The 21,954-nt window shown below is 37.9% G+C and overlaps 1 protein-coding gene across 1 annotated transcript in view; it reads left to right on the top strand.

Moving 5' to 3' along the window:
• The window catches only part of DHX40 (DEAH-box helicase 40), a 47,939-nt gene extending 28,628 nt beyond the window's left edge, over positions 1-19,311 (top strand). Inside the window, exons 13-18 of the mRNA XM_077745513.1 lie at positions 10,093-10,207; positions 11,294-11,402; positions 12,106-12,200; positions 15,810-15,879; positions 16,336-16,564; positions 18,021-19,311. Coding sequence (XP_077601639.1) covers positions 10,093-10,207; positions 11,294-11,402; positions 12,106-12,200; positions 15,810-15,879; positions 16,336-16,564; positions 18,021-18,160 — 758 coding nt within the window. The 3' untranslated portion in view covers positions 18,161-19,311. The remainder of the gene's footprint in view (positions 1-10,092; positions 10,208-11,293; positions 11,403-12,105; positions 12,201-15,809; positions 15,880-16,335; positions 16,565-18,020) is intronic.
• Positions 19,312-21,954: the final 2,643 nt, after the last annotated feature.

Genomic DNA, 21,954 nt, shown 5'->3' with positions numbered 1-21,954 from the left:
CCATAACATAAGTTGCTGGTACTTTATTTGGGATTATGTTGAATCTGTAGATTAAGTTGGAAAGAACTGACATCTTGATGGTATTGAGTCAGTCTATCTATGTACATGAAATATCTCTCCATTTATTTATATTCTTCAGTAATTCACTGGGCGGTTTTTATTACCATATATCTGGCCCTATGAGACATGAAACTGAGGATAAACGAATTTTACATTTTGTTATCCTTTAACTTAGTTGTTTGAAATAGAGTTATAATGTTCCTGGCTGAGAGTTCCTTTCACTGGTAAAGGAAGATAGTATGGTGGACCTTTGCCCTGTTATAGTACATTAGTAATATATTAACTTTTTCCCCCCTAGAAACAAAAGAAATGAGAAGTTCAGCCCTTGTACTCTAAGAGAATTGTTTTAAGGTTTCCATGCCTTTAAACTTCTTCTTCTTTCCTTTCTTGGTGTGTGAATATGGGACACAACATACGTGGCCCCATGTCAGCTTTACTTCCTTCTAATGGGGGGAAATCACAATTTGTTTTCAAAGGAGTTTCTGAGTAAACAGTATATCTTGCCTGCAGCCAAGACTAACAGTAGTGTGTACTATCATCCTGGCCATATCCCTTTATAGGCTGTGAGTGTTTGGTCCAGATTGTTTTGTTATTGCCAAGATTATAATGGAGGATATATTTTTCTATAAAAGTACTCTGGTTTAATCAGTGTGTTGCCTTTCCCAAACAGACTGTAGTCTTAAGTGTCAGAAATTTGACTCTAGTAATACCCCCCGGTTACAATAGTTTTTTTTCTGGTAAATACCATATGCAGTAAATAAGGTTGGCTGGGTGTGGGTTGGGGGATGGGTGAAATAAGTGAAAGAAATTAAGAGAAACGAACTTCCAGTTACAAAATAAATAAGTCATTGGGGTGCCTGGGTGGGTCAGTCAGTTAAACGTCTGACTTTGGCTCAGGTCATGATCTCACGGTTTGTGGGTTCAAGCTCCGCATTGGGCTCTGTGCTGACAGCTCAGAGACTAGAGCCTGCTTTGGGTTCTGTGTCTCCCCCTCTCTCTCTGCCCCTCCTCTGCTCATGCTCTGTCTCTCTCTATATCAAGAATAAATAAATAACAAAAAAATAAAAAAAACAAGTCATGGGGATGAAAAGTACAGCATAGGGAAAATAGTCAATATTGTAATAATGTTTTATAGTAACTACACTTACACTGAGTAATGTATAATATTGTAGAATCACTATGTTGTACACCTGAATCCAATATAACATTGTATGTCAACTATCCTTTAATAATAAACTTAAAAAATAAGTAAATAATAAATAAACAAATAAATAAGTTTGGCTGGTTTTCAAAGTTAAAAATACTCTTAAAAAACTATTGCAGAGTATTGAAGTGGGAGTTCAGAGTGGGAGAGATCAGAGTTCTAAGTTGATTCCACTGCAGCCTAATTATCTGACTATTGGCCTAGTTTTTCTGGACTTCATTTTTCATTTGTGAAAGCGGAGTTAGATTAGATTAGGGTGATCCCGTCTAAGGCCAGAAAAAGGAACTGGTTTTCCTCATTGGAATATTTGAATAGATAAAACCAGTCTGGTGTTAGCTCTTTTTTTTTAAATTACCTTTTTATTGTAATACAATTTCAAATTACAGAGATGTTGGAAAAATAGTAGAGGAATTCGTTTATACCTTTACTTAGTTTTAGTAGTTTTTATTTATTTATTAAAAACATTATTTTAATGTTTTATTTTTATTTCTGAGAGAGAGAGAGAGACAGAGACAGTGTGAGCAGGGAAGTGTCAGAGAGGGAGGGAGATACAGAATCTGAAACAGGCTCCAGGCTATGAGCTAGCTGTCAGCACAGGGCCCGATGCGGGGCTCGAGCCCACGAACCGTGAGACCATGACCTGAGTGGAAGTCGGACACTTAACCACCTGAGGCACCCAGGCGTCCCAGTTTTAGTAGTTTTTAACATACTGCTGCATTTGCTTTATTATTATTTTTCTCTTTCTCTCTCTCTTTATATACATACATACGTTTTATTTCTTTTTTTGAATCATTTGGGAACATTGCATCGCTTACCATGAAATATATATATGTAGATATATGTATGTATGTATGTATATTTACTAAGAATAAGAGCAATGTCTTATTCAACCATAGAACATTTATCAAAAATAGGAAATTTAACATTGATACAATACTATTATCTAGTCCAGAGTCTATATTCAAATTGTCCTTTGTCCCTAGAATATACAAAGTAGTTTTAGAATTCCTCAGGTATGCCACTCTTTGCTTACAGGTTTGTTTATTTTTTAATGTTTGTTTATTTTGAGAGAGAGAAAGAGAGACATAGCATGAGTGGGGCAGGGACAGAGAGAGAGGGAGACAGAGAATCCAAAGCAGGCTCTGCAGTGGGGGCTCAAACTCACAAGTTGTGAGATCATGACCTGAACCAAAAACAAGAGTCAGATGCTTAGCTGACTAAGCCACCCAGGTGCCTCTACAGTTTTTATTTTTGAGGTAAAGTTTACATGTAGTGACACATATAAATCTTAGGTATAGAATTCAATTGATTTTTGCAGAGTGCACATACCATATAACCCCTGTCAAGGTATGGAACATTTATAAGATACAAAACAGATGAACATAAGGGAAAGGAAGAAAAAGTAATATAAAAACAAGGAGGGGGACAAAACATAAGAGACTCTTAGATATGGAGAACAAGCAGAGGGTTACTGGAGGGGCTGTGGGAGGAGGGATGGGCTAAATGGGTAAAAGACATTAAGGAATCTACTCCTGAAATCATTGTTGCATGATACACTAACTAACTTGCATATAAATTAAAAAAAAAAAAAGATACAGAACAGTTAGATCACTCCAGGAAACTTACTCAGTGCCCCTTCTCAGTCAGATGCTATCCCACCTTCCCTCAGTGAGCCATTTCTCTCTCTCTCTCTTTTTTTTTTAGATTTGGCTTTTGTGAAACTTGATAGGGATCACATTGAACCCTTTATTCTCCTGCTTAACATGTCCTTCCTGTGGGGATTATAATATATATCTTCAATCACAGTTTACTCAATGAATATTGCTTTATGTGAAATACAGGAAATTTTGCAACAATCTAGTTCCATTTATTCCTCCATGGTGTGTGCAATTATTGTCATATATATTGAAAACATATGAAGGTTTAAAGGAAATATTGTAATATTGTATTTGGGGTTTGTAATATATATGAACAAGAAAGTGAAAAATTAAGTCTATTTCAGAACTGGATGTAAAAGTCCAGGTATTGGTTTTAAATTTTTTATTTATAATCTTCTGTCTCAAAAGATTGTTGACTCAACATCTTAGCTTTTCAGGTTTTTCAGGTCTTAGGTTTTAACTATGTGTTTTTTTTTTTTTTAATTTCGTTTCTTTTAATCAAGTTCTTGAGTTGGCTTTTGGTATCTCGAAGGCCTTTATTTGGGACCTACACTTTAGCAAAACATTATTTGAAAGTGAATTATATTTGTAGGCACTCAAGGAAAAGAGAGACTTCCCTTTGTTATCCTAATAGTTGGATAGTATAACCAATAGGAACATGTCTTAGATTCTGTGCTTTGATTTGGTAAGATATTTTTGATTAAGTCTTGCCTTTGTGATGCACTTGATGTTAATCATGTTAATGGATATGAAACATGAATGACCCCAAAAGCACTAAGTAGCTCAGAGATTTATCAGTGTTTCTAAATTCCACAGGATGAAAATGTAAGTATAAAGCAGTGGCCTTTTCTATTATTATGTCAGACACAAGAACAAGGTTTTTTTCCCATTAAATACTGACCTAGGTCTATTTTTTAAAAAATAGGGGCACCAGTGTGGCTTAGTCAGTTGAGCATCCATCCGGCTCTTGGTTTTAGCCCGGGTCATGATCTCGCAGTTTGTGGGTTTGAGCCCTGCATTGGGCTCCATGCTGACAGCACAGAGCCCTCTATCTCTGCCCCGACACCCCTCACAAACATGCTCTCTCTTTCAAAATAGATAAATTAAAAAAATAGATAATACATATACATGAGTTGTTACTGTCAAATATATATCTGTTATAGGCCCAACAACACTGTTTTTTTTCCCAGCTTATTTGTGCAGAGCTTGGACATAGGAAACTGAGATCATGACCTGCACTAAAACCAAGAGTGTGATGCTTAACCGACTGAGCTACCCAGGCACCCCACCCCCAAACAACACGATTTTATAGATAATGTTTCATGCAATTTTTTTTTAATCACATAAGGGGATATAATAGAAGAAAAAATTATATTCTCTGTAATCACTGCTCTTTTTCAGTGTCATTCAAATTATTTTCTGGTGTTACTTCCTTTCAGTCTGATTACCTTCCTTTTTTATTTCTAGTAAGTCAGGTATTAGCAGCAATGAATTCTTTCAGGTTTTGTTATCTGGGAATGTTTTTATTTTTGCCTTTATTTTGAAAGATTGTTTTACTGGATATAGGACTCTTAGTTGACAGTTTCTTTCAACACTATGAATATATCACCCCACAGTCTTCTAGCGTCCATCACTTCTAATGAGAAGTCATTTGTTAATTTTATTGGCCTCCTCTTGTGTATAATAAGTCATTTTTCTTTTGCTGCTCTCAGTATTTTGGTTATTATGCATTGGTGGATCTTTTTTATCCTACCTGGAGTTCATTAGAGTTCTTCAATGTGTATATTAATGTTTTTCATCAAATTTTGGAGTTTTTCAGCCAACTTTTTTTTCTGCCTCTTTCTCTTCTTTCCTTCTGGCAGTCCATTATACATGTGTTTGTGTGTTCAGTGGTGTCCCACATTTCTCTGAGACTGCTCATCTTTCATCATTCTTTTTTTTTTTTTTCTCTCTTCTTTGGATTGCATACTTTCTTGATGTGTATTTTGTGGATTCTTCTGCCAGCCCTCACAGCTATTAAGAGTCAGCTACTCACCTGCTGGTTGGTTGGAGGTTGTACTTAAGACTTTTAAGCTAGTGATGTTTTCACCCTTTACTTTTGGATCTGTGTTGTGTGGTTTGGAGACTATTTTCATAGTTCAGAGAATTAATGAGTTTGTCCTGTGTTCAGCCACAGACCAGAGGCTCAGATGTTGCCTTTCCTTTTGCTTCTCAGAAGGTACAACCTGGGGCATCTACATAGTCTTTTAGAATATCAGGACGGCTTTGGTTTTAGCAGGTTTCTCTATTTTCTGTTAAGTGTTTGGCCTATCTGCATCAATCTTTTATTGGTCTGCCTCAAACGGTAACATAGTAAGCTGTTAGTCTCCACTGATTGCTTGCTGATTGCTGTGTTGCTTTTGACAGTGCTCTTGGGGCACAAGTTGCTCCAAAGTCTGATCCAAATAAAGTTGCCCCTCCACCTTGGCAGGCGCAAATTATTGCTGGTTTTTAACAGTGCTTGTTCCCATCCTCTCCTCGGAAGAAGAGGATGCTATGGAGCAGGAGCTGGGAGTTGATTGGGAATCTGCTCTTCACTGGCTGCCCCACCAGGATCCTCTCTATAGAGCAGAAGCATGGAGTGAGTGAGAGGTGGTGGGAACCGGTGCTTCACTTACCACCACTGCCCAGTATACATCTTCTTCAGCACAAAGCTTGATGAGATGGCCGCTGCGGATACTTATCAGCTGCCAAAAAGCCCCAGTAACCCCAAAACCTGGAGTAGCTCTAGAAAACTGGGAGTAGTGGGAGCTACCACTCAGCTGCTGCGCTCACTAGGACAGCTCTTCTGCAGGGGAGAGCTGTAAGGGAATGGAAAGCTGTGATGCACTGTCATTAGATGTGCCCCCATTCATTAGCTGTTTGCCCTTGATCCTCCTTACAGAGTAGGAGCTGGAGGTGAGAAAAAGGGTGCTGCTTTCAGGCTGCTAAGCCCTCTTCCACACACAAAGCTTTGGGGGGCTGAGTGTAGTTCCTACCCAGATGTGATGCTGCCTTCTGTACTTACTGAATTCCATAGATTCAGTCAATCTCTAGAGACCTTGAATGATTGTCTTTGGCAATTTTGACTAGTTTAATAAATGTCTATCTGGGGGAGAGGTTTCACCTAACTCCTCATATCATCATTCCCCATACATGTATATAGTTAAAAATTCAAACACTACACAAAGTATTAAATGAAAAGTAAGTCTTCCTCAAACATGTCCTTAGGTCTGACTCCTAGAGGCAACAATTGCTACCAGTTTTTTATTCATACTTAGATACTATGGCTTACATATAAATATACAACTAATTTTTAAACCTGGATCATGAGGAACTTTAGCTGGCTGTAAAATGCCGCTTCAGGTTTTGAGCATGTGACTTATACCTGAAATGTATACTTTCTGGCTTGGGTCTTTGTAGGTCATCTAATTTGGTTTATTATATCCTTCCTGGTAAAACTGGGTAGTATTCTCAGATCTAATATTAAAGATTATAAACATCAAAATGATCATACTGTCAACATATTTAATGATTTCTCTTTTACTGTAGTGAACTGTATACAATGTTTCCTAGTATGGATATTGTTTTAGAAGTCAGACAATGGAGTGAGGGCTGTTAAATATTTCTTAGGTGTTTTTTTTTTTTAAGCCACCTGAAGGCATTGCCTTAAAATAGAGCAAATTTAAAATAACGGCACTGGGTAGGTTCTAAATCTTTCATTTTAACTGTGGTATTTTTAGAAATAAAGGGTACTTTATGTGTATGGGACACTCATGGCTTTATTCTTCTGCTTCAGCTCTGAAGACTGTTATTATTATTGATATCCTCTGTGAAGTAGTTTTGCTTTCTGACTGATTGCTATATGGAAAAGTACTGAATTATTTTCCCAAATGGAAAGGTTCAGCTGATAACAATCTTGTTTTGCTGCTTCACCTTCTTACTTATAGTTCTTGCCTCAGTAATATCTGCCTATTTGCATGAGATAAAACTGATAATAGAATTTCATCTGGGGAAAGATAATAAACTAAAGAAAATGACAAGTCTACTGAAAAGCAATTAAAGATGGCTAATCAAACTGTTGTTCAGTTAGAGGATAAACTTGCTGAGATTGTAGGAACTGTGTATGATGTGGGTTGTGACTTTTCCTATACATGTCCAGAATTTACTATGGGACTTCTGCCTGTTTTAATTTTAATTAATTAGGCTGTTTTGGGGGAAGAGTCAGGGAAAAGGAACAAAAAATGTTTCTATTCTTTTGACTTTGAGAATAATTGAGGAAGAGAGACAGAGACACAGAGAAGGTAGCAATGTGGGATGGACACAGGGAAGCAGTATGCTCTCTACATTTTTTTAAATGTATGTCACCGCTCTAAACAGTTGGGATCCAACGTTAACCATGCAGAGTTAATCTTCATAGAATATGAGCTGAGTTTAAAATTTTAATCTACACTAAAATTTGTTACAGTTATTCTGACATTTTAATAAGAGATGGTTAAGCCACCTGTGTAAATTATGCTGGTAGGTATTACAGCCACATTGAATGGTCAGCTAGAGGCAGAGAAAGAAGAACTGAGCCCAGGCAGGAAGTGTCTCTGAGGCTTCATAGCCCAGGGGTCAAGGCAACTGGCACTCTACAGTTCTACAGCAGGAAACACCATTCAGGGATCCAGGAGCTCCTGGCTGATAGATAGGCTTATCTCTAGTGTTGGGAGGCAGGTCAGGATGATGCTTGAGTCTAGTGCAATTTGATTTTTGGTATAAGACCTTTTGGGCAATGGTGATTCAGTGCTTGAAATTAAATGTTTTGGCTTAAAAATCCGTTTCCTAGAGTGGTTCAGGAGATGGGAATTGTATTATCACCTTGACAGGGCTGTTTGTATGGCCTGTAATCATATTCTCTCTCCTCTTGTCTTTAGCTGCTTCCTTTAGTTGTTACCTAGGTAACAAAGGTAGAAGCTACTTAAGGCCTGGGATGAAAGACTTTTTATCTTCATGAGTGTTTTCTTTAATCAGATTGCTTTCCTCCTAATACCAGGATCTACTGCTTTGCAGATTCACTTCATAGTCTATAGAAGTACTTCTCTCTAGTACCAGGGAACGTGGTGCCTATGCTAAATCTAGTTGGGAAGGGTTCACTGAAGGAGAACAAACTGCGGTATGATTGATATGATTAATGAAGGAGCCCTAGGAAATTTTGAAAAAAAGTGGGACTCTGAAAGAAATTTAGCTTCGGCAAAGTGGTATGTGGGGAACTTGGACAATTAGAGAGTGTATTAATCCTGAGTGGGATAGGGTCAATGTCAGTAACAGATAAATCTCAAAAACAAATGTTGAGCAAAAGAAATCAGACACATGAAGTACATTTATACAAAATTTATACAAAAGCCTTCTGTGGGATTAGATGTCAGAATATGGTTTGTGGAAGAGAATAGGTAGTTATTGGAAAGAGAGCAAAAAGAGAGCTTCTGGATGTTAGTAAAAATCTCTTGATTTGGGTATCGGGTACATTGGTATATTATGTTTATTAATATTGAGCTGTAGAATTATGACCTGGTAGTTTCCTGCATGCATGTTTTACTTCAATATAAAGTTAAAAAAAACAAAAGGCTAGTAATAGTTCAGGTCTGCTTATATGATGGTCTATTTGCCTAGAAATAGGAACTGGATAGATAAGGACCGGTTAAATTGTGTTATGTTCCTTATATCCCTGGGGAGTACAATGTAGCTATTTTGAGAATGAATAATTCTTTATGTATTGCCATGAAGCCATTATTAAGTAAAGGAAGTTTCAAAACATATTATCAGGTTTATGTATACATAGGCTGGTATATACATAGAAAATATCTTGAATAGGCCACCTGGGTGTCTTATTTGGTTGAACATCTGACTTCAGCTTAGGTCATGATCTCATGGTTCATGAGTTCGAGCCCCACATTGGGATCTTTGTGGTCAGCCTGTCAGTGCAGAGCCGTCTTTGGATCCTCTGTCCCGCTCTCTCTACCCCTCTCCCACTTGCACTTTCCCCCAAATTGATAAATATTAAAAATAAAAAAAGAAGGGGCACCTGGTTGGCTCAGTCAGTTAAGCATCTGACTCAGCTCAGGTCATGATCTCACGATTCGTGGGTTTGAGCCCTGTGTGGGGCTCTGTGCTGACAGCTCAGAGCCTGGAGCCTGTTTCGGATTCTGTGTCTCCCTCTTTCTCTGACCCTCCCCTGCTCACGCTGCCTCTCTCTCTCTCTCTCTCAAAAGTAAATTTAAAAAAACATTAAAAAAATAAACAAAATATCTTGAAGGACCCACATTCATAACAGTGGATAGCTATAAGGATTGGCTTTATGGGTAATGTGACAAAGTGGAGAATGTTGAACTTTTACATATTTTTTTTACTGTGAACATGGGTTACTCTTCTGATCAAACTGCACTTAAAAAATAAATTCTAAATACTTTAAAGGCAAATGTATTGGGAGAACTAATGTTACTATTCTGGTTAAACCTCTGAAGTGTGGTTAAAAGAAGAAAAGGAGTGGGGTCCCTGGATGGCTCAGTCAATTAAGCGCCTGACTTGATTTTGGCTCCAGTCATGATCTCATGACTTATAAGTTCCAGCCCCAAGTTGGGCTCCATACTGACAATGCAGAGCCTGCTTAGGATCCTCTCTCTCTGCCCTTCCTCCACTCGTGTGCACATGAGTTTGTGTGCACACGCAAACTCTCTCTCTCTCTCAAAACAAATAAATAAAAACTTAAAGAAGAGGAGTGCCTGGGTGGCTCAGTCAGTTAAGTGTCTGACTTTGGCTCAGGTCATGATCTCACAGCTTGTGAGTTTGAACCCCACATTGGGCTCTGTGCTGACAGCTCAGACTGGAACCTGCTTTGCAGTTTGGTCTCCACCTGTCTCTGTTCCTCTCCCACTCACACCCTGTCTCTCTTTCTCAAAAATAAATAAACATTAAAAAATTTAAAAAAAAAAAACAAGAAAATAATTTATAGGAGTAAATAGTGGTCCCCCCACCAAGAGTTAATATAGTTCCACTTTATTCCACTGCAGATGGTGAGTGAGGCAGATTCTAATGACCTTGAATAAACAAAATGAATGTAGGCATTTGATGTAAAGTATAACTAAATTGCCTTTCAACTTGTCATTTTAGTTGATCCAGAGTACCAGAAGGAAGCAGAACAAAGACATCGAGAATTGGCAGCTAAAGCTGGAGGCTTTAATGATTTTGCAACTTTAGCTGTCATATTTGAACAGTGCAAATCAAGGTATGTGAAATAGTTCTATGTACTAGAAAGTGTCAGTTTAAATTTATTTTTATGTTTATTTTTGAGAGAGACAGAGCATGAGTGGGGGAGTGGCAGACAGAGAGAGAGGGAAACACAGAATCTGAAGCAGGCTCCTGGCTCTGAGCTGTCAGCACTGAGCCTGACCTGGGGCTTGAACCCATTAAAAGAGGTATCATGACCTGAGCCAAAGATTCTCAACTGACTGAGCCACCCAGGTGCCCCTCATATACATATATACATATACATATATGCATATATGTATATTTATTTATTTCCTTATTTCTTTATTTATTTAAAGCAAGCAGGGGAGGGGCAAGGAGAGAGAGAATTGCAAGCAGGCTTTGTGTTGTCAGGGTAGAGCCTGATGTGGGCTCAAACTCATGAACCCTGAGATCATGACCTGAGTTGAAAACAAGAGTCGGAAGCTTAACTGAGCCACCCAGACCCCACTAGAAAGTGTCAGTTTAAAATATAGCTCTAATATGTATTTACTATGTGAGTTTAGACAGTAAGGTTCAGTGGGCATACTATTGACCTCAGGCATTTTTGTGAACATTAGTGAGATTTATCTATGTTGGGTGACTATTACTAAGTAGGCATTTATTATATAATATTAGTTGTCTTCTTTCTTTTCCTAAGCCTTTCTTGAAAATGACCTTACAGAATTTTGGTTCTTCAGAAGTACCTTAGATGAGAAAATGGTTGGATATTTGTTAAACCATATATTAAAAGAAATTAATTTACAAATTATTTTTTAATTCATTCAGAGGCAACCACATTAATTTTGTTTTTTCAGATTCTTTTAAATGGCTCTCTCAGTAATGGGACAGGTCTCACAAAAGAGCTAAGTGTTGCTTGTTTCTAGTTTTATAGAAGAAATGAGAATGTTACTGCCTTTTTTTTTTTTTGTTTTTTTAAGTAAACTCTGTCCAGTGTGGGGTTCGAACTTATGACTCTGAGATTAAGAGTCACATACTCTATTGACTGAACCAGCCAGCCAGGTGCCCTTGTTAGACTTTCACTTAGAGAAGCTATTTTAAAGATACTGATATTTTTGTTCTGCAGTGGAGCTCCAGCTTCGTGGTGCCAAAAACATTGGATTCACTGGAGATGCTTATTTTCAGCATTTCGTGTTGAAGCTCAACTTCGAGAACTAATCAGGAAACTTAAACAGGTGATTGCTAAAGTGATCTTTTCTTAAGTCAAATTTTGGCAAGATTCCCTGAGTACTATACCACAAACTATGCAAATTATGAGGTATTCTGATCTCCAGTTTGTAGGAATAGGTCCCATTTCTAACTGAGTACCAGGCACTATTCCCTCTTATCCTTTGGGGAGATTCTTTTCCTGGCCTTGGGGAGTTTCCTCACATTTATATGCTAACCAGTGCTCAGTTGAACACTGGCAGAGGCTGTCCTGCAGATCTCTCGACTTCTGTTTCTATCCGAGCTCTCTTCTCTCCTGGGGACCCTTGGCCTGTGAACTCTAGCCATCTTGGTCTTCCTGGACTCTCAGCTCTGCCTCTTTAGCTCAGGGTATTCTCCAGGTTCCACTGGGTTTTCCTCCCCTGAGCCTTCATCCAGAATCTCTCTCAAGGTGGACCGTAACCTGGGGTCGCTGTTGGGCCTATTTCATTTATTTTCCATACTTCATTTACTTCTCAGAGATCACTATTCTTTATTACTTGATATACAGTGTTTTGGAAATCATTATTTCATGTAAAACATTTTTTGGTTGTTTCAAACAGAAGGATAAATCTGAACCCTCTTATTTCATATGGCCAGAAACTGAAATCTCTAGAAATAATAGTTTTCAAAATAAAAGATTATTTCATATTATTCTGTGAGATTACCACTGTATGTATATTCTTTCTATAGCAAAGTGATTTCCCAAGGGAGACCTTTGAAGGCCCTAAACATGAAGTACTACGGAGATGTCTTTGTGCAGGCTATTTCAAAAATGTAGCTCGAAGGTAAGCAATAATGAGCTTGAGAAATGGATAAAGAAATACTACTGTATTTGACTACACTGTTGAACTATTTTAATACTAAAGATTGATGGATTAGGGGCGCCTGGGTGGCTCAGTCGATTAAGGGTTCAACTTTGGCTCAGGTCATGATCTCATGGTTCATGAGTTCGAGCCCCGCGTCGGGCTCTGTGCTGACAGCTCAGAGCCTGGAGCCTGCTTCCCATTCTGTGTCTCCCTCTCTTTCTGCCCCTTCCTCACTTACACTCTTATCTTTCTCAAAAATAAATAAATGTTAAAAAATTAAAAAAAAAAAGATTGATGGCCAGTTTAAGTTCTGTGATTACAGTGGCATCAATTACAGTGACTCTTCATTTCATAATCATCTCTTGTGCAGGGGAGCTGCAGTGGCACAGAGTAGGATACTGGAGCTCAAGTTTGATAGGAGGGAGTTTGTAGGACAGCTATCTAGCATGGGATATCAGCACCTAAGTTGAATGACAAGGGTTTTTTTGCAGAGGAGTGGCCCTTTATGGAGTATGAAAGACAAACGTTGCGCATGGCATCCCTGAGGAAGGATAGCTTGGTGTGGAGTTTTCATAATTGAGCAGGATGGGGAAGGCACTCATACGGGCTGTGTTTGGTGTTGGGTGTTAGAATCTGAGTGTAGTGAGGAAGGGCATTTTTTTTTAGGGAAAGGGGTAATAATGGTGATGATGGGAGATTTATATACAAAGGAATTGATCACATAATGATGAAGGGAGTTGGAAGTACTGAAAGGGAGAAAATGAGAATAAGCCCTGTGGTGTTGGATTGGAATTTCATGGTTTCATTGTGAACTGACAGTTTTTAGTATAGTTAGATGGATGGATATATAGATGTGGGAATAAAATAGATGTTATGGTGTAAATATATGTGTTTGTATGTGTGTAAATATATATAGACAAATATATCCTAGCGCTCAGATGGACTGGGAGCAATAACACCATAATAGCAATGAATATACTTAGTGCCCTTGATCTTGACTTAAAACAGCCATCTGCCACATAAAGGACTCAGAACTGTTTGGAGAAATAGGGGTAGGAAAGTACAAGATGAGCCAAGAACATCTTATTTTGCCAGCAAGTAAGAAGTGATCAATGAAGTTTGAGGCCATGTTAGAAGTACACTGGAGCTAGCTTGAATAGGCTCCAAGTGATCAAATATAGGATATATTAAGCATCAAAATAAATAATGATTGTAATAGATTAGATAGCCCACTAAATAAAATCTGAAATCATGAGTTTATAGTCATATAAATTACTAAATGAATAAATTTATAAGTTTAATGACAAATGGAATTAGTTGGGCACTTCTCCACAAAATTCCTTTAAAAAAATTTTTTTAATGTTTATTTTTGAGAGAGACAGAGAGAGAGAGAGAGTATGAGCAGGGGAGGGGCTGAGAAAGAAGGAGACACTGAATCAGAAGCAGGCTCCAGGCTCTGAGATGTTAGCACAGAGCCCAAGGTGGGGCTCAAAATCACAGACCGTGAGATCATGACCTTAGCCGAAGTTGGACACTTAACTGACTGAGCCCCCCAGCCGCCCTTCCACAAAATTCTTAATTATGAAGAGAAAAAGGGAAAAAGTAACTTTTTATGGAGAGGCCTGGCAGGTGCTACCCAAATCAAGCTATCAAAGTGAACACCATTAGTAATGAAACAGATCAAAATCATGTTCTTCCTGATAGAATATAATGAAAAACACAGCTTAACTTCTGTGATATTCCTTCCAAAGATGTATTACCTAAATCTAATCATCCTGAAACAGACAAACTCAAATTGAGGGGTGTACTACAAAATTACTATTAAAAAAGCTATCAGAGGACACCTGGGTGACTCAGTTGGTTAAGTGTCAGACTTTCGATTTCAGCTCGGGTCATGATCTCAGCGTCATGGGATTGAGCCCCGAGTTGGGCTTCATGCTGAGCATGGAGCCTACCTTAGATTTTTCTCTCTCCTTCTGCCCCTTTCCCCTGCTCATGAGCTCTCTCTGTCAAAAACAAAAAAAACAAACAAACAACCAAAAAACACATAAATAGGAGCACCTGGGTGGCTCAGTTGGTTAAATGCCTGACTCTTGATTTCGGCTCAGGGCATGATCTCACAATTGTGGGAACAAGCCTAACTCAGACTCTGTGCTGACAGCACAGAGCCTGCTTGGGATTCTTTCTTTGCCCCTTGGCCACTTCCATGCTCATGCACGTGCATGCTTTCTTTCTTTCTCTCTCTCTCTCAAAGTAGATAAACTTTAAAATTAAATAAATAAATAAGTAAAATAACAAAATAAGTAAAATAACAAAAAACTGTCAAGATCATGAAGGTCAAAGAAAGACTGCCATTATGAGGTAGACTAAAGGGACATGAAAGGTAAAGTTAATACTTGATTCTGAATTGGAAACTTTTGCTATAAAGGATTTTATTAGGACATCTGGATAAAACTTCAGTGGGTTCTGAGGATTAGATGCTAGTATGTTAGATGTATTGGTGTTAATTCTCTGGTTTTGATGGTTGTATTATGGTTATGTAAGAGAATGTCCTTGATTATGGGATTATGCACACTCAGATATTTGGGGGTGATGGGGCATAAAGTTGGGAACTAATTCAAATAGTGCAAGTAAAAAAGATTTTTGGGAGCAACTGGGTGGCTCAGTCAGTTAAGCATCCCACTCTTGATTTTGGCTCAGGTAATGATCTCATAGTACGTGGGATCGAGCTGGGTGCGGAGCCTGCTTGGAGTTTTCTCTCTCTCTCTCTCTCTCTCTCTCTCTCTCTCTCTCTTTCCCTGTGCCCCTCCACTGCCTGTGTGCACTCTCTCTCTCTCCTTCTCTTTTTCAAAAAAAGTGTTTTCTTGTACAAATACATATGCACTGCAAAGTATAAGAACAATTATAATGCAGTCTGATCTGGGTTATAATGGAAATATATCTAAAGATTTATAAGAAATCATCTGTGGTGATGGTTGAACTAGGGCTAATATTTTGACAAGTTTTTGGAATAACATTTATGTAGGGAACTGTAGAAGAGGATAATAATTTGAAGTTAAGAACATGAATTACAGAAATGATAGGTGTAATATTCTAATTATCAGGTTTTAGAATAATGAAAACTATCCCTTTAAAGAGAGATATAGCATCATATAAAGATTTAAGTCAGAAGACCTATGTTTGGGACTTGATTTCACCATACATTAACTGTGTGACCTTAAGAAGGCTAGTTGATTTGTTTGACTCTGTTTTGACCTCTTAATAAAAGTAATTTGCTCTCCAAACTCACAGGTTGTTTTGAGGATTTATTACAAAATCATTTTGGAAATGTTAAAGCACAAATACGATATTATTGTTACTATTAATACTTATTAACAAGAAATGTACTTAACTGAAATGACTGTTTAAGATGTATTATTATTTAAGATGGCTTGGTAGAGAAGTTATAGTGACAATTCAGTAAGTTTAAACTTCTGTTCATAACACTCTTTGTGGTAGAACACATTATTTATAATTGTTCATTGTTAGACTTAGTTCTCTACTTATTTTAGTGTTCTTGTCTTTATCTTTTGCTGTTTTTGTTTTTAGATCTGTTGGGAGAACATTTTGCACAATGGATGGGCGTGGAAGCCCAGTCCACATTCATCCTTCCTCAGCAGTAAGTTCCCTACTATTATTTTTTAAGTGTCTTATTTTTAATAAAGGGAAGAAATTTATAAAGGTGTGGGAATAAGTAATACACAAATGTTTTCTACTTTTCACTTTGTGGTTATATTTAGCATACATCTTTTTTTTTTTTTAAGTCCATTTATTTATTTTGAGAGAGAATCTCAAGCAGGCTCCACAGCCAGTATGAAGACCCACCTCACAATATTGAGACCATGACCTGAGCCGAAATCAAGTCAGTGGCTTAACTGATCAAGCCACCCAGGCATCCCTAGCATATATCTTTATTACATAAAGCTATAAAGGTACTGATTGGCCCATGCCTTCTGTTTGAATGAAGAATATAGGAATTAATTCAGAATTTTTGGGGCTGTTAGTATTTGGCTGGTCTAACGTGGAATAAGACAGGTTACCTAGTTACCATCCTTAAATAAATTCTTTTGTATAGCTTCATGAACAAGAAACCAAACTCGAATGGATCATTTTTCATGAGGTATTAGTTACCACCAAAGTCTACGCAAGAATTGTGTGTCCAATCCGTTATGAATGGGTGAGAGACTTGTTACCCAAGTTGCATGAATTTAATGCACATGATTTGAGCAGTGTGGCCCGACGTGAAGTGAGAGAAGATGCAAGAAGGAGATGGACAAATAAGGAAAACGTAAAGCATCTAAAAGGTGAGTCAATCACTTGTTCTAGTAACTTAAGTCCAGGGAGGATATTTATGCTCCCATCTAATTACGGAAATAATGTTATAAAGCTTAGATTCTGTCTCTATCTCCTCAGAATGCAAAGAGTTGTCATGAGTCTCAGACTTTCTTACTTTTACTTCCTTCTTTTCTTCCAGTTAATCATGTTTTCCTTAATCCCTCTGTCCAACAACATTATTAGTGACAATATCTGTTGAGCTTTTACCATGTGCTAACAATTTGCATTACCTCATTGAGTTTTTACAATAACCCTATGAGGGAAATATATATCCCTTCTTTATAGATGAGGAGATACCTGGCAGTGTATAATAATTTGCTGAAAAATCCCATAGCTAATAATTTGAGAGTCTGGATTTTTAATCCAAGGAGCCTGACTTGACTTAACCATAAAGCCATATAGCTCCCCAGCAGTTCATTGCTGTTTTTATTTTGTTTATAAAATTTTGTGACTCTTAACTTCAGAACATCTTTTTTTTTTTCCCCCTAGGGGATTTTTCTGTGAAACGTTAGATCCCTAGTTGGGAGGTGTAAACAGTTGTACTGAACTAGGACAAAAAGTTTAATTCTCAGCTCATAGACACAAAAAGCTTTTCAGTAAAGCTTTCTGAGGCCGATTTATAGAGCAAATTTTATTATGCTTTTATAATGTCATGAGAAATAGATCTGGAAGAGTCTTTAGAAATGTAATATTTTGTTGCAGTGTATAACTGTACTACATGTTTGAATTAGGGTCAGTTCTGGCTCTTTAGGCCTCCATGCATTCATTCATTTATTCCATTTATTTATTTTAATTGACTTTTTTTTTCCATGCTCTTATGTTTACTTTTTTTTTAAGTTTATTTATTTTTGAGAGAGAGAGCGTGAGCACTGGAGGGGCAGAGAGAGAGGGAGAGAGAATCCCAAACAGACCCCATGCTGACATTGTGGGGCTTGATCTCACAAACTTGATCTCTTGACCTGATCTGAGATCAAGAGTTGGATGCTTAACCAACTGAGCTACTGAGGCACCTCTCTATGCTTGTTTTTTTTGTTTTTGTTAAGTTTATTTATTTTGAGAGAGATTGAGAGAGAGAGAGAGAGAGAGAGAGAGCAAGCGGGGCAGGGGTAGAAAGAAAGGGAGAGAGAGAATCCCGAGCATGCTTCACACCATCAGCTCAGAGCCCAACGTGGGGCTCTAACTCATACACCATGAGATGATCTCATGACCCCTAAGCTGAAGTTGGACACGCAACCCACTGAGCCACCCAGGTGCCTGCATGCTCTTTATTTTTTATCCATATGCTACATTGTTTCTTTTGAAAGGGCAAATTTTAATTTTCTTTTTTTTCCTTGTTAGCATTGAAAAATCAGAGCATCTCGTTAACATTTCTAGTACTGAGTTTCACAACTAAAATTTTGCTGGATTAATTTGTAATGTTTTTAGATGGAATCTCAAAAGAAGTCCTAAAGAAAATGCAAAGAAGAAATGATGATAAATCCATATCAGATGCACGTGCTCGTTTCCTTGAGCGAAAGCAGCAGAGGTCCCAGGATCACAGTGACACACGGAAGGAAACAGGCTAAGCAGTGAATCCTCCAATTCAGGAAGTAGGAAGAGCAGCCAGGAAATGTGCTTCTACTTTGACATTTATATTAAATAGCACTACCAAGAGGAAGAGGTCAGCAGCCGTTATTAGCATGTGAGCTAAAATCAAAGTTCAATACCAATAAATGGAATTTGCAAAGAAAACATTGAGTTGCCATAGTCTTAGGCAATGATATATGAAACCAATGAAAGACAGTACGTGTGATATTTTCCTCACTTCAATTTTGCTGGCCTTAACTGGTATCAAATGCTGTCATTGAGGTATTTTCAAAGAACACTGAATTGTATTTAATCAGCGTGTATTCCATTCGCATTTGAAGCATTAAAAATTATTTTCCTTAAATCTCTTTAAGGCCTTCTTGTTGCTATTAGAATAGTATTATATCAGGTTATCAGGTGTGTGACCATTTCCTTCAGAAGGCTGAACATAAGAGGTTTTGACTCAGCAATACTTAGATGTCTAACTGTTTAATTGCTACAGAGCTTTATAGATATTTAGAGAAAAGTCTTAATCAATTAGTAAATAAGAAAATTGCCTATGGCAAGATTCTTTGTTGAATTATTATTAATCCTTAAATTGATTTTTCTGGGATTATATAAATTCCTTTTTATATAAAAATATATTGTTTAAAACAGTAGCTATAGCCATTAACCAAAGGACAGATGATATATGTATTTTTTTTTTAGTTGTCCCTACATACTTGTATCAGCACCATGTATGTAGTCGTGACAGTGTTTCAGACAGCAACCTCCACCTGGCCTATTCTCTTGCCTCCAGCTGCTTGGGTATGACCATGTAAACATCTGTTATGCTGATCTTGAGATGGGATTTTTTTCAAAGCAGCCAATGCTACATCACTAGTGTTTCAAATTGGAACCTTGAGGCTAGTTATATCACACTCAGGCCACACTCAGCACTTGCCCCTCTGTTGTTTACTGCCTTGTATTCTAGTTATTTGTGTATTTGTCTGTCTCCCTCACTAGATTATACGCTCCTCGTGGGCAGGGACTATGTCTTTTTCATCTCTGTATCTTTCATGGCACCTAGCACAGTGCTTTGCACATAGTAGTCATTCAATGTTTGTTAAATAAAGCTATTAGTGTCATTAAAATTCAAAAGGCAGTATAATGTGTGTTTTTAGATGCTTTTTGTAAAAATTAAGAATCTAAATTTTTTATAGGTAACTGACTATTTTGCAGTTATTTCCTTTGTGTCTAAACAATTTTCTGTTCAGTACTAGAAACTTGAGCCTTTATTGAAAAATCACATAAGGACCCAAATATCTGTGTTTGTTCTTTTTTTTTTTTTTGCTTGTCTGTTTTTTAATGTTTATTTTTGAGAGAGAGACAGAGAGAGACAGAATCAGAGCACAAGCAGGGGAGGGGCAAAGAAAGAGGGAGACAAAGAATCCAAAGCAGGCTCCAGACTCTGAGCTGTCAGCACAGAGCCTGATGTGGGTCTTGAACTCATGAACCATGAGATCATGACCCGAGCTGAAGCTGGATGCTTAACCACCTGAGCCACACAGGCACCCCTCTCTGTGTTTGTTCTTAAAGTAAGGTTAGCGATGATAGTTCTGCTAACATTCCCTGCATTGTTAATTTGTTCATTGTAATCTTCACTGCTCTTGACACTGTCAGTACGTTATTAGTCTTACCAGTTTCTCTTCTCAGGTATATTTATCAGTGTATTTTTTTTTTAATTTTTAAAAATATATTTAATTCTCTTAGAGCGTGCCGATGCGCCAGGGAGGGGTAGAGACAGAGGGAGACACAGAATCTGAAGCCGGCTCCATGCTCTGAGCTGTCAGCACTGAGCTTGAAGTGGGGCTCAAACTCACAAGCTGTGAGATCATGACTTGAGCCAAAGTCAGGATGCTTAACCACCTGAGCCACCCAGGCGCCCCATCAGTGTATTTTCTTAAATGTGGTGGTGGTATATGTGTATTCTTAGCATGAAAGCTCTTTCATTTTAGTAAGTTAAGCACACATTCTAAATCTATAATCCATACTCAAATTTTATAGTTGTCCCAATAATGTCCTTTATAAATTTTCCCCCAGTTCAGGATCCTGTCACGAATTGCGTATTGTATTTAATCGCTTTTAGTCTAGAAAATGTCCTCAGTCTTTCTTGTTCTTTCACATTTAACATTTTGAATAACATTTTCTGACATTTTTTAGTAATTCAGACTAAGCTATATATTTTTAAAATTCTTTTTAAAGTTTATTTTAGAGAGAAAGAGCACAAGTGGGGGAGAGGGAAAAAAGAGGGGGAGAGAATCTTAGCAGGCTCCATGCTCAGCATGGAGCGTGACGAGAGGCTCAATCCCATGACCCGAGGATCATGACCTGAGGGGAAATTAAGAGCCAGACACTCATTCACAGGCTGTTATTTTATAGAATGTCTTCAGTTTAGATTTCTCTAATGTTTCCTCATGGTTATGCATTTTTTATTGGAATACTGCCTAATGTCTTTCCTCAGGCATCAAATCTGGAGGTACATGGTATATGTCCCTTATTGGTGATATTAATTTTGATTACTTGGTTAGAGTATATTGATTTCTTCAGTGTAGTTACTCGTATTATATGTTTCAGGAGGGATATGTTGAAATTATGTTAAATAGCCTGTTTCTCATAAATTATCACCCTCTGGATTTATCATCAGCTGATGATTCTTGTTGAATGAGTTTTATTTTTATGGTTGCAAAATGGTGATTTATTTTTCCTAATTCTTTTTTTATATAAGAATTTTTTATTTTATTTTTTAAATGTTTTTATTTATTTTTGAGAGAGAGACAGAGTGCAAGCAGGGGTAGGGGAAGAGAGAGAGGGAGACACAAAATCTGAAGCAGGTTCCATGCTCTGAGTTGTCAGCACAGAGCCTGATGCAGGGCTTGAACTCGTTTACCATGAAATCATGATCTAAGCCGAAGTCAGATGATTAATCGACTGAGCCACCCAGGTGACCCCCCAAAGTTTTTATTTTAGAGAGTGTGCCCAAATTGAGGAGAGGGACATAGGAGGAGAGAAGAGACAGAGAGAGAATCTCAAGTAGGCTCCACACTCAGCACAGAGCCTGATGTGGGGCTTGATCCCACGACCTTGGGATCATGACCTGAGGCAAAATCAAGAGCTGGATGTTCAACCGACTGAGCCACCCAAGTGCCCCCCACAAATTCTTCCCTGTATTTATTTGTTCGCATTATATTATGTGAAAGAGCTTTCTTTGAAGAATTTCCAGTAAACAGATGGGAGTTAGTAATAGCATAGATCAAGACAGAGAATTAAAAAGCCCAGGGGCTATATGAGAAGGGTGGCAAAACAGTCCAGTTTATTTGGTGCATGGAGTATATGTAGGAAATTAACAGACTAAAAATGTTGGTTGAGAACAGATTATGGAAGGCCAAGCTACGGCATTTGGACTCATTTTGTACTATATGAATTTATTAAAGCTTTAAAGTAATTATGACAAGAGTTCCTATAAAAATAATTGATATCTGGGGCACCTGGGTGGCTTAGTCGGTTGAGGATCTGACTATTGATTTTGGCTCAATGGATCAGGTTATGATCCCAGGGTCATGGGATCAAGCCCCATTAAGGCTGCACACTAAGCGTGGAGCCTGCTCAAGATTCTTTCTCTCTCCTCCTGCCCTCTCCCCAGCCCATACTCTCTCTCTCTCTTAAAAAACAAAACAAAACAAAAAAAATTTGGCTTCCACTGTGAGAGAAATAGTGTGAGAGGAGTACTGGGTCTAGTTAAGGCGGAAGGAGT

This window comes from Crocuta crocuta, unplaced genomic scaffold (genome assembly GCF_008692635.1).
Source record: "Crocuta crocuta isolate KB4526 unplaced genomic scaffold, BGI_CrCroc_1.0 scaffold333, whole genome shotgun sequence".
In the NCBI taxonomy this organism is placed as follows: domain Eukaryota; kingdom Metazoa; phylum Chordata; class Mammalia; order Carnivora; family Hyaenidae; genus Crocuta; species Crocuta crocuta.
This window is presented reverse-complemented; position numbering and strand designations above follow the sequence as displayed.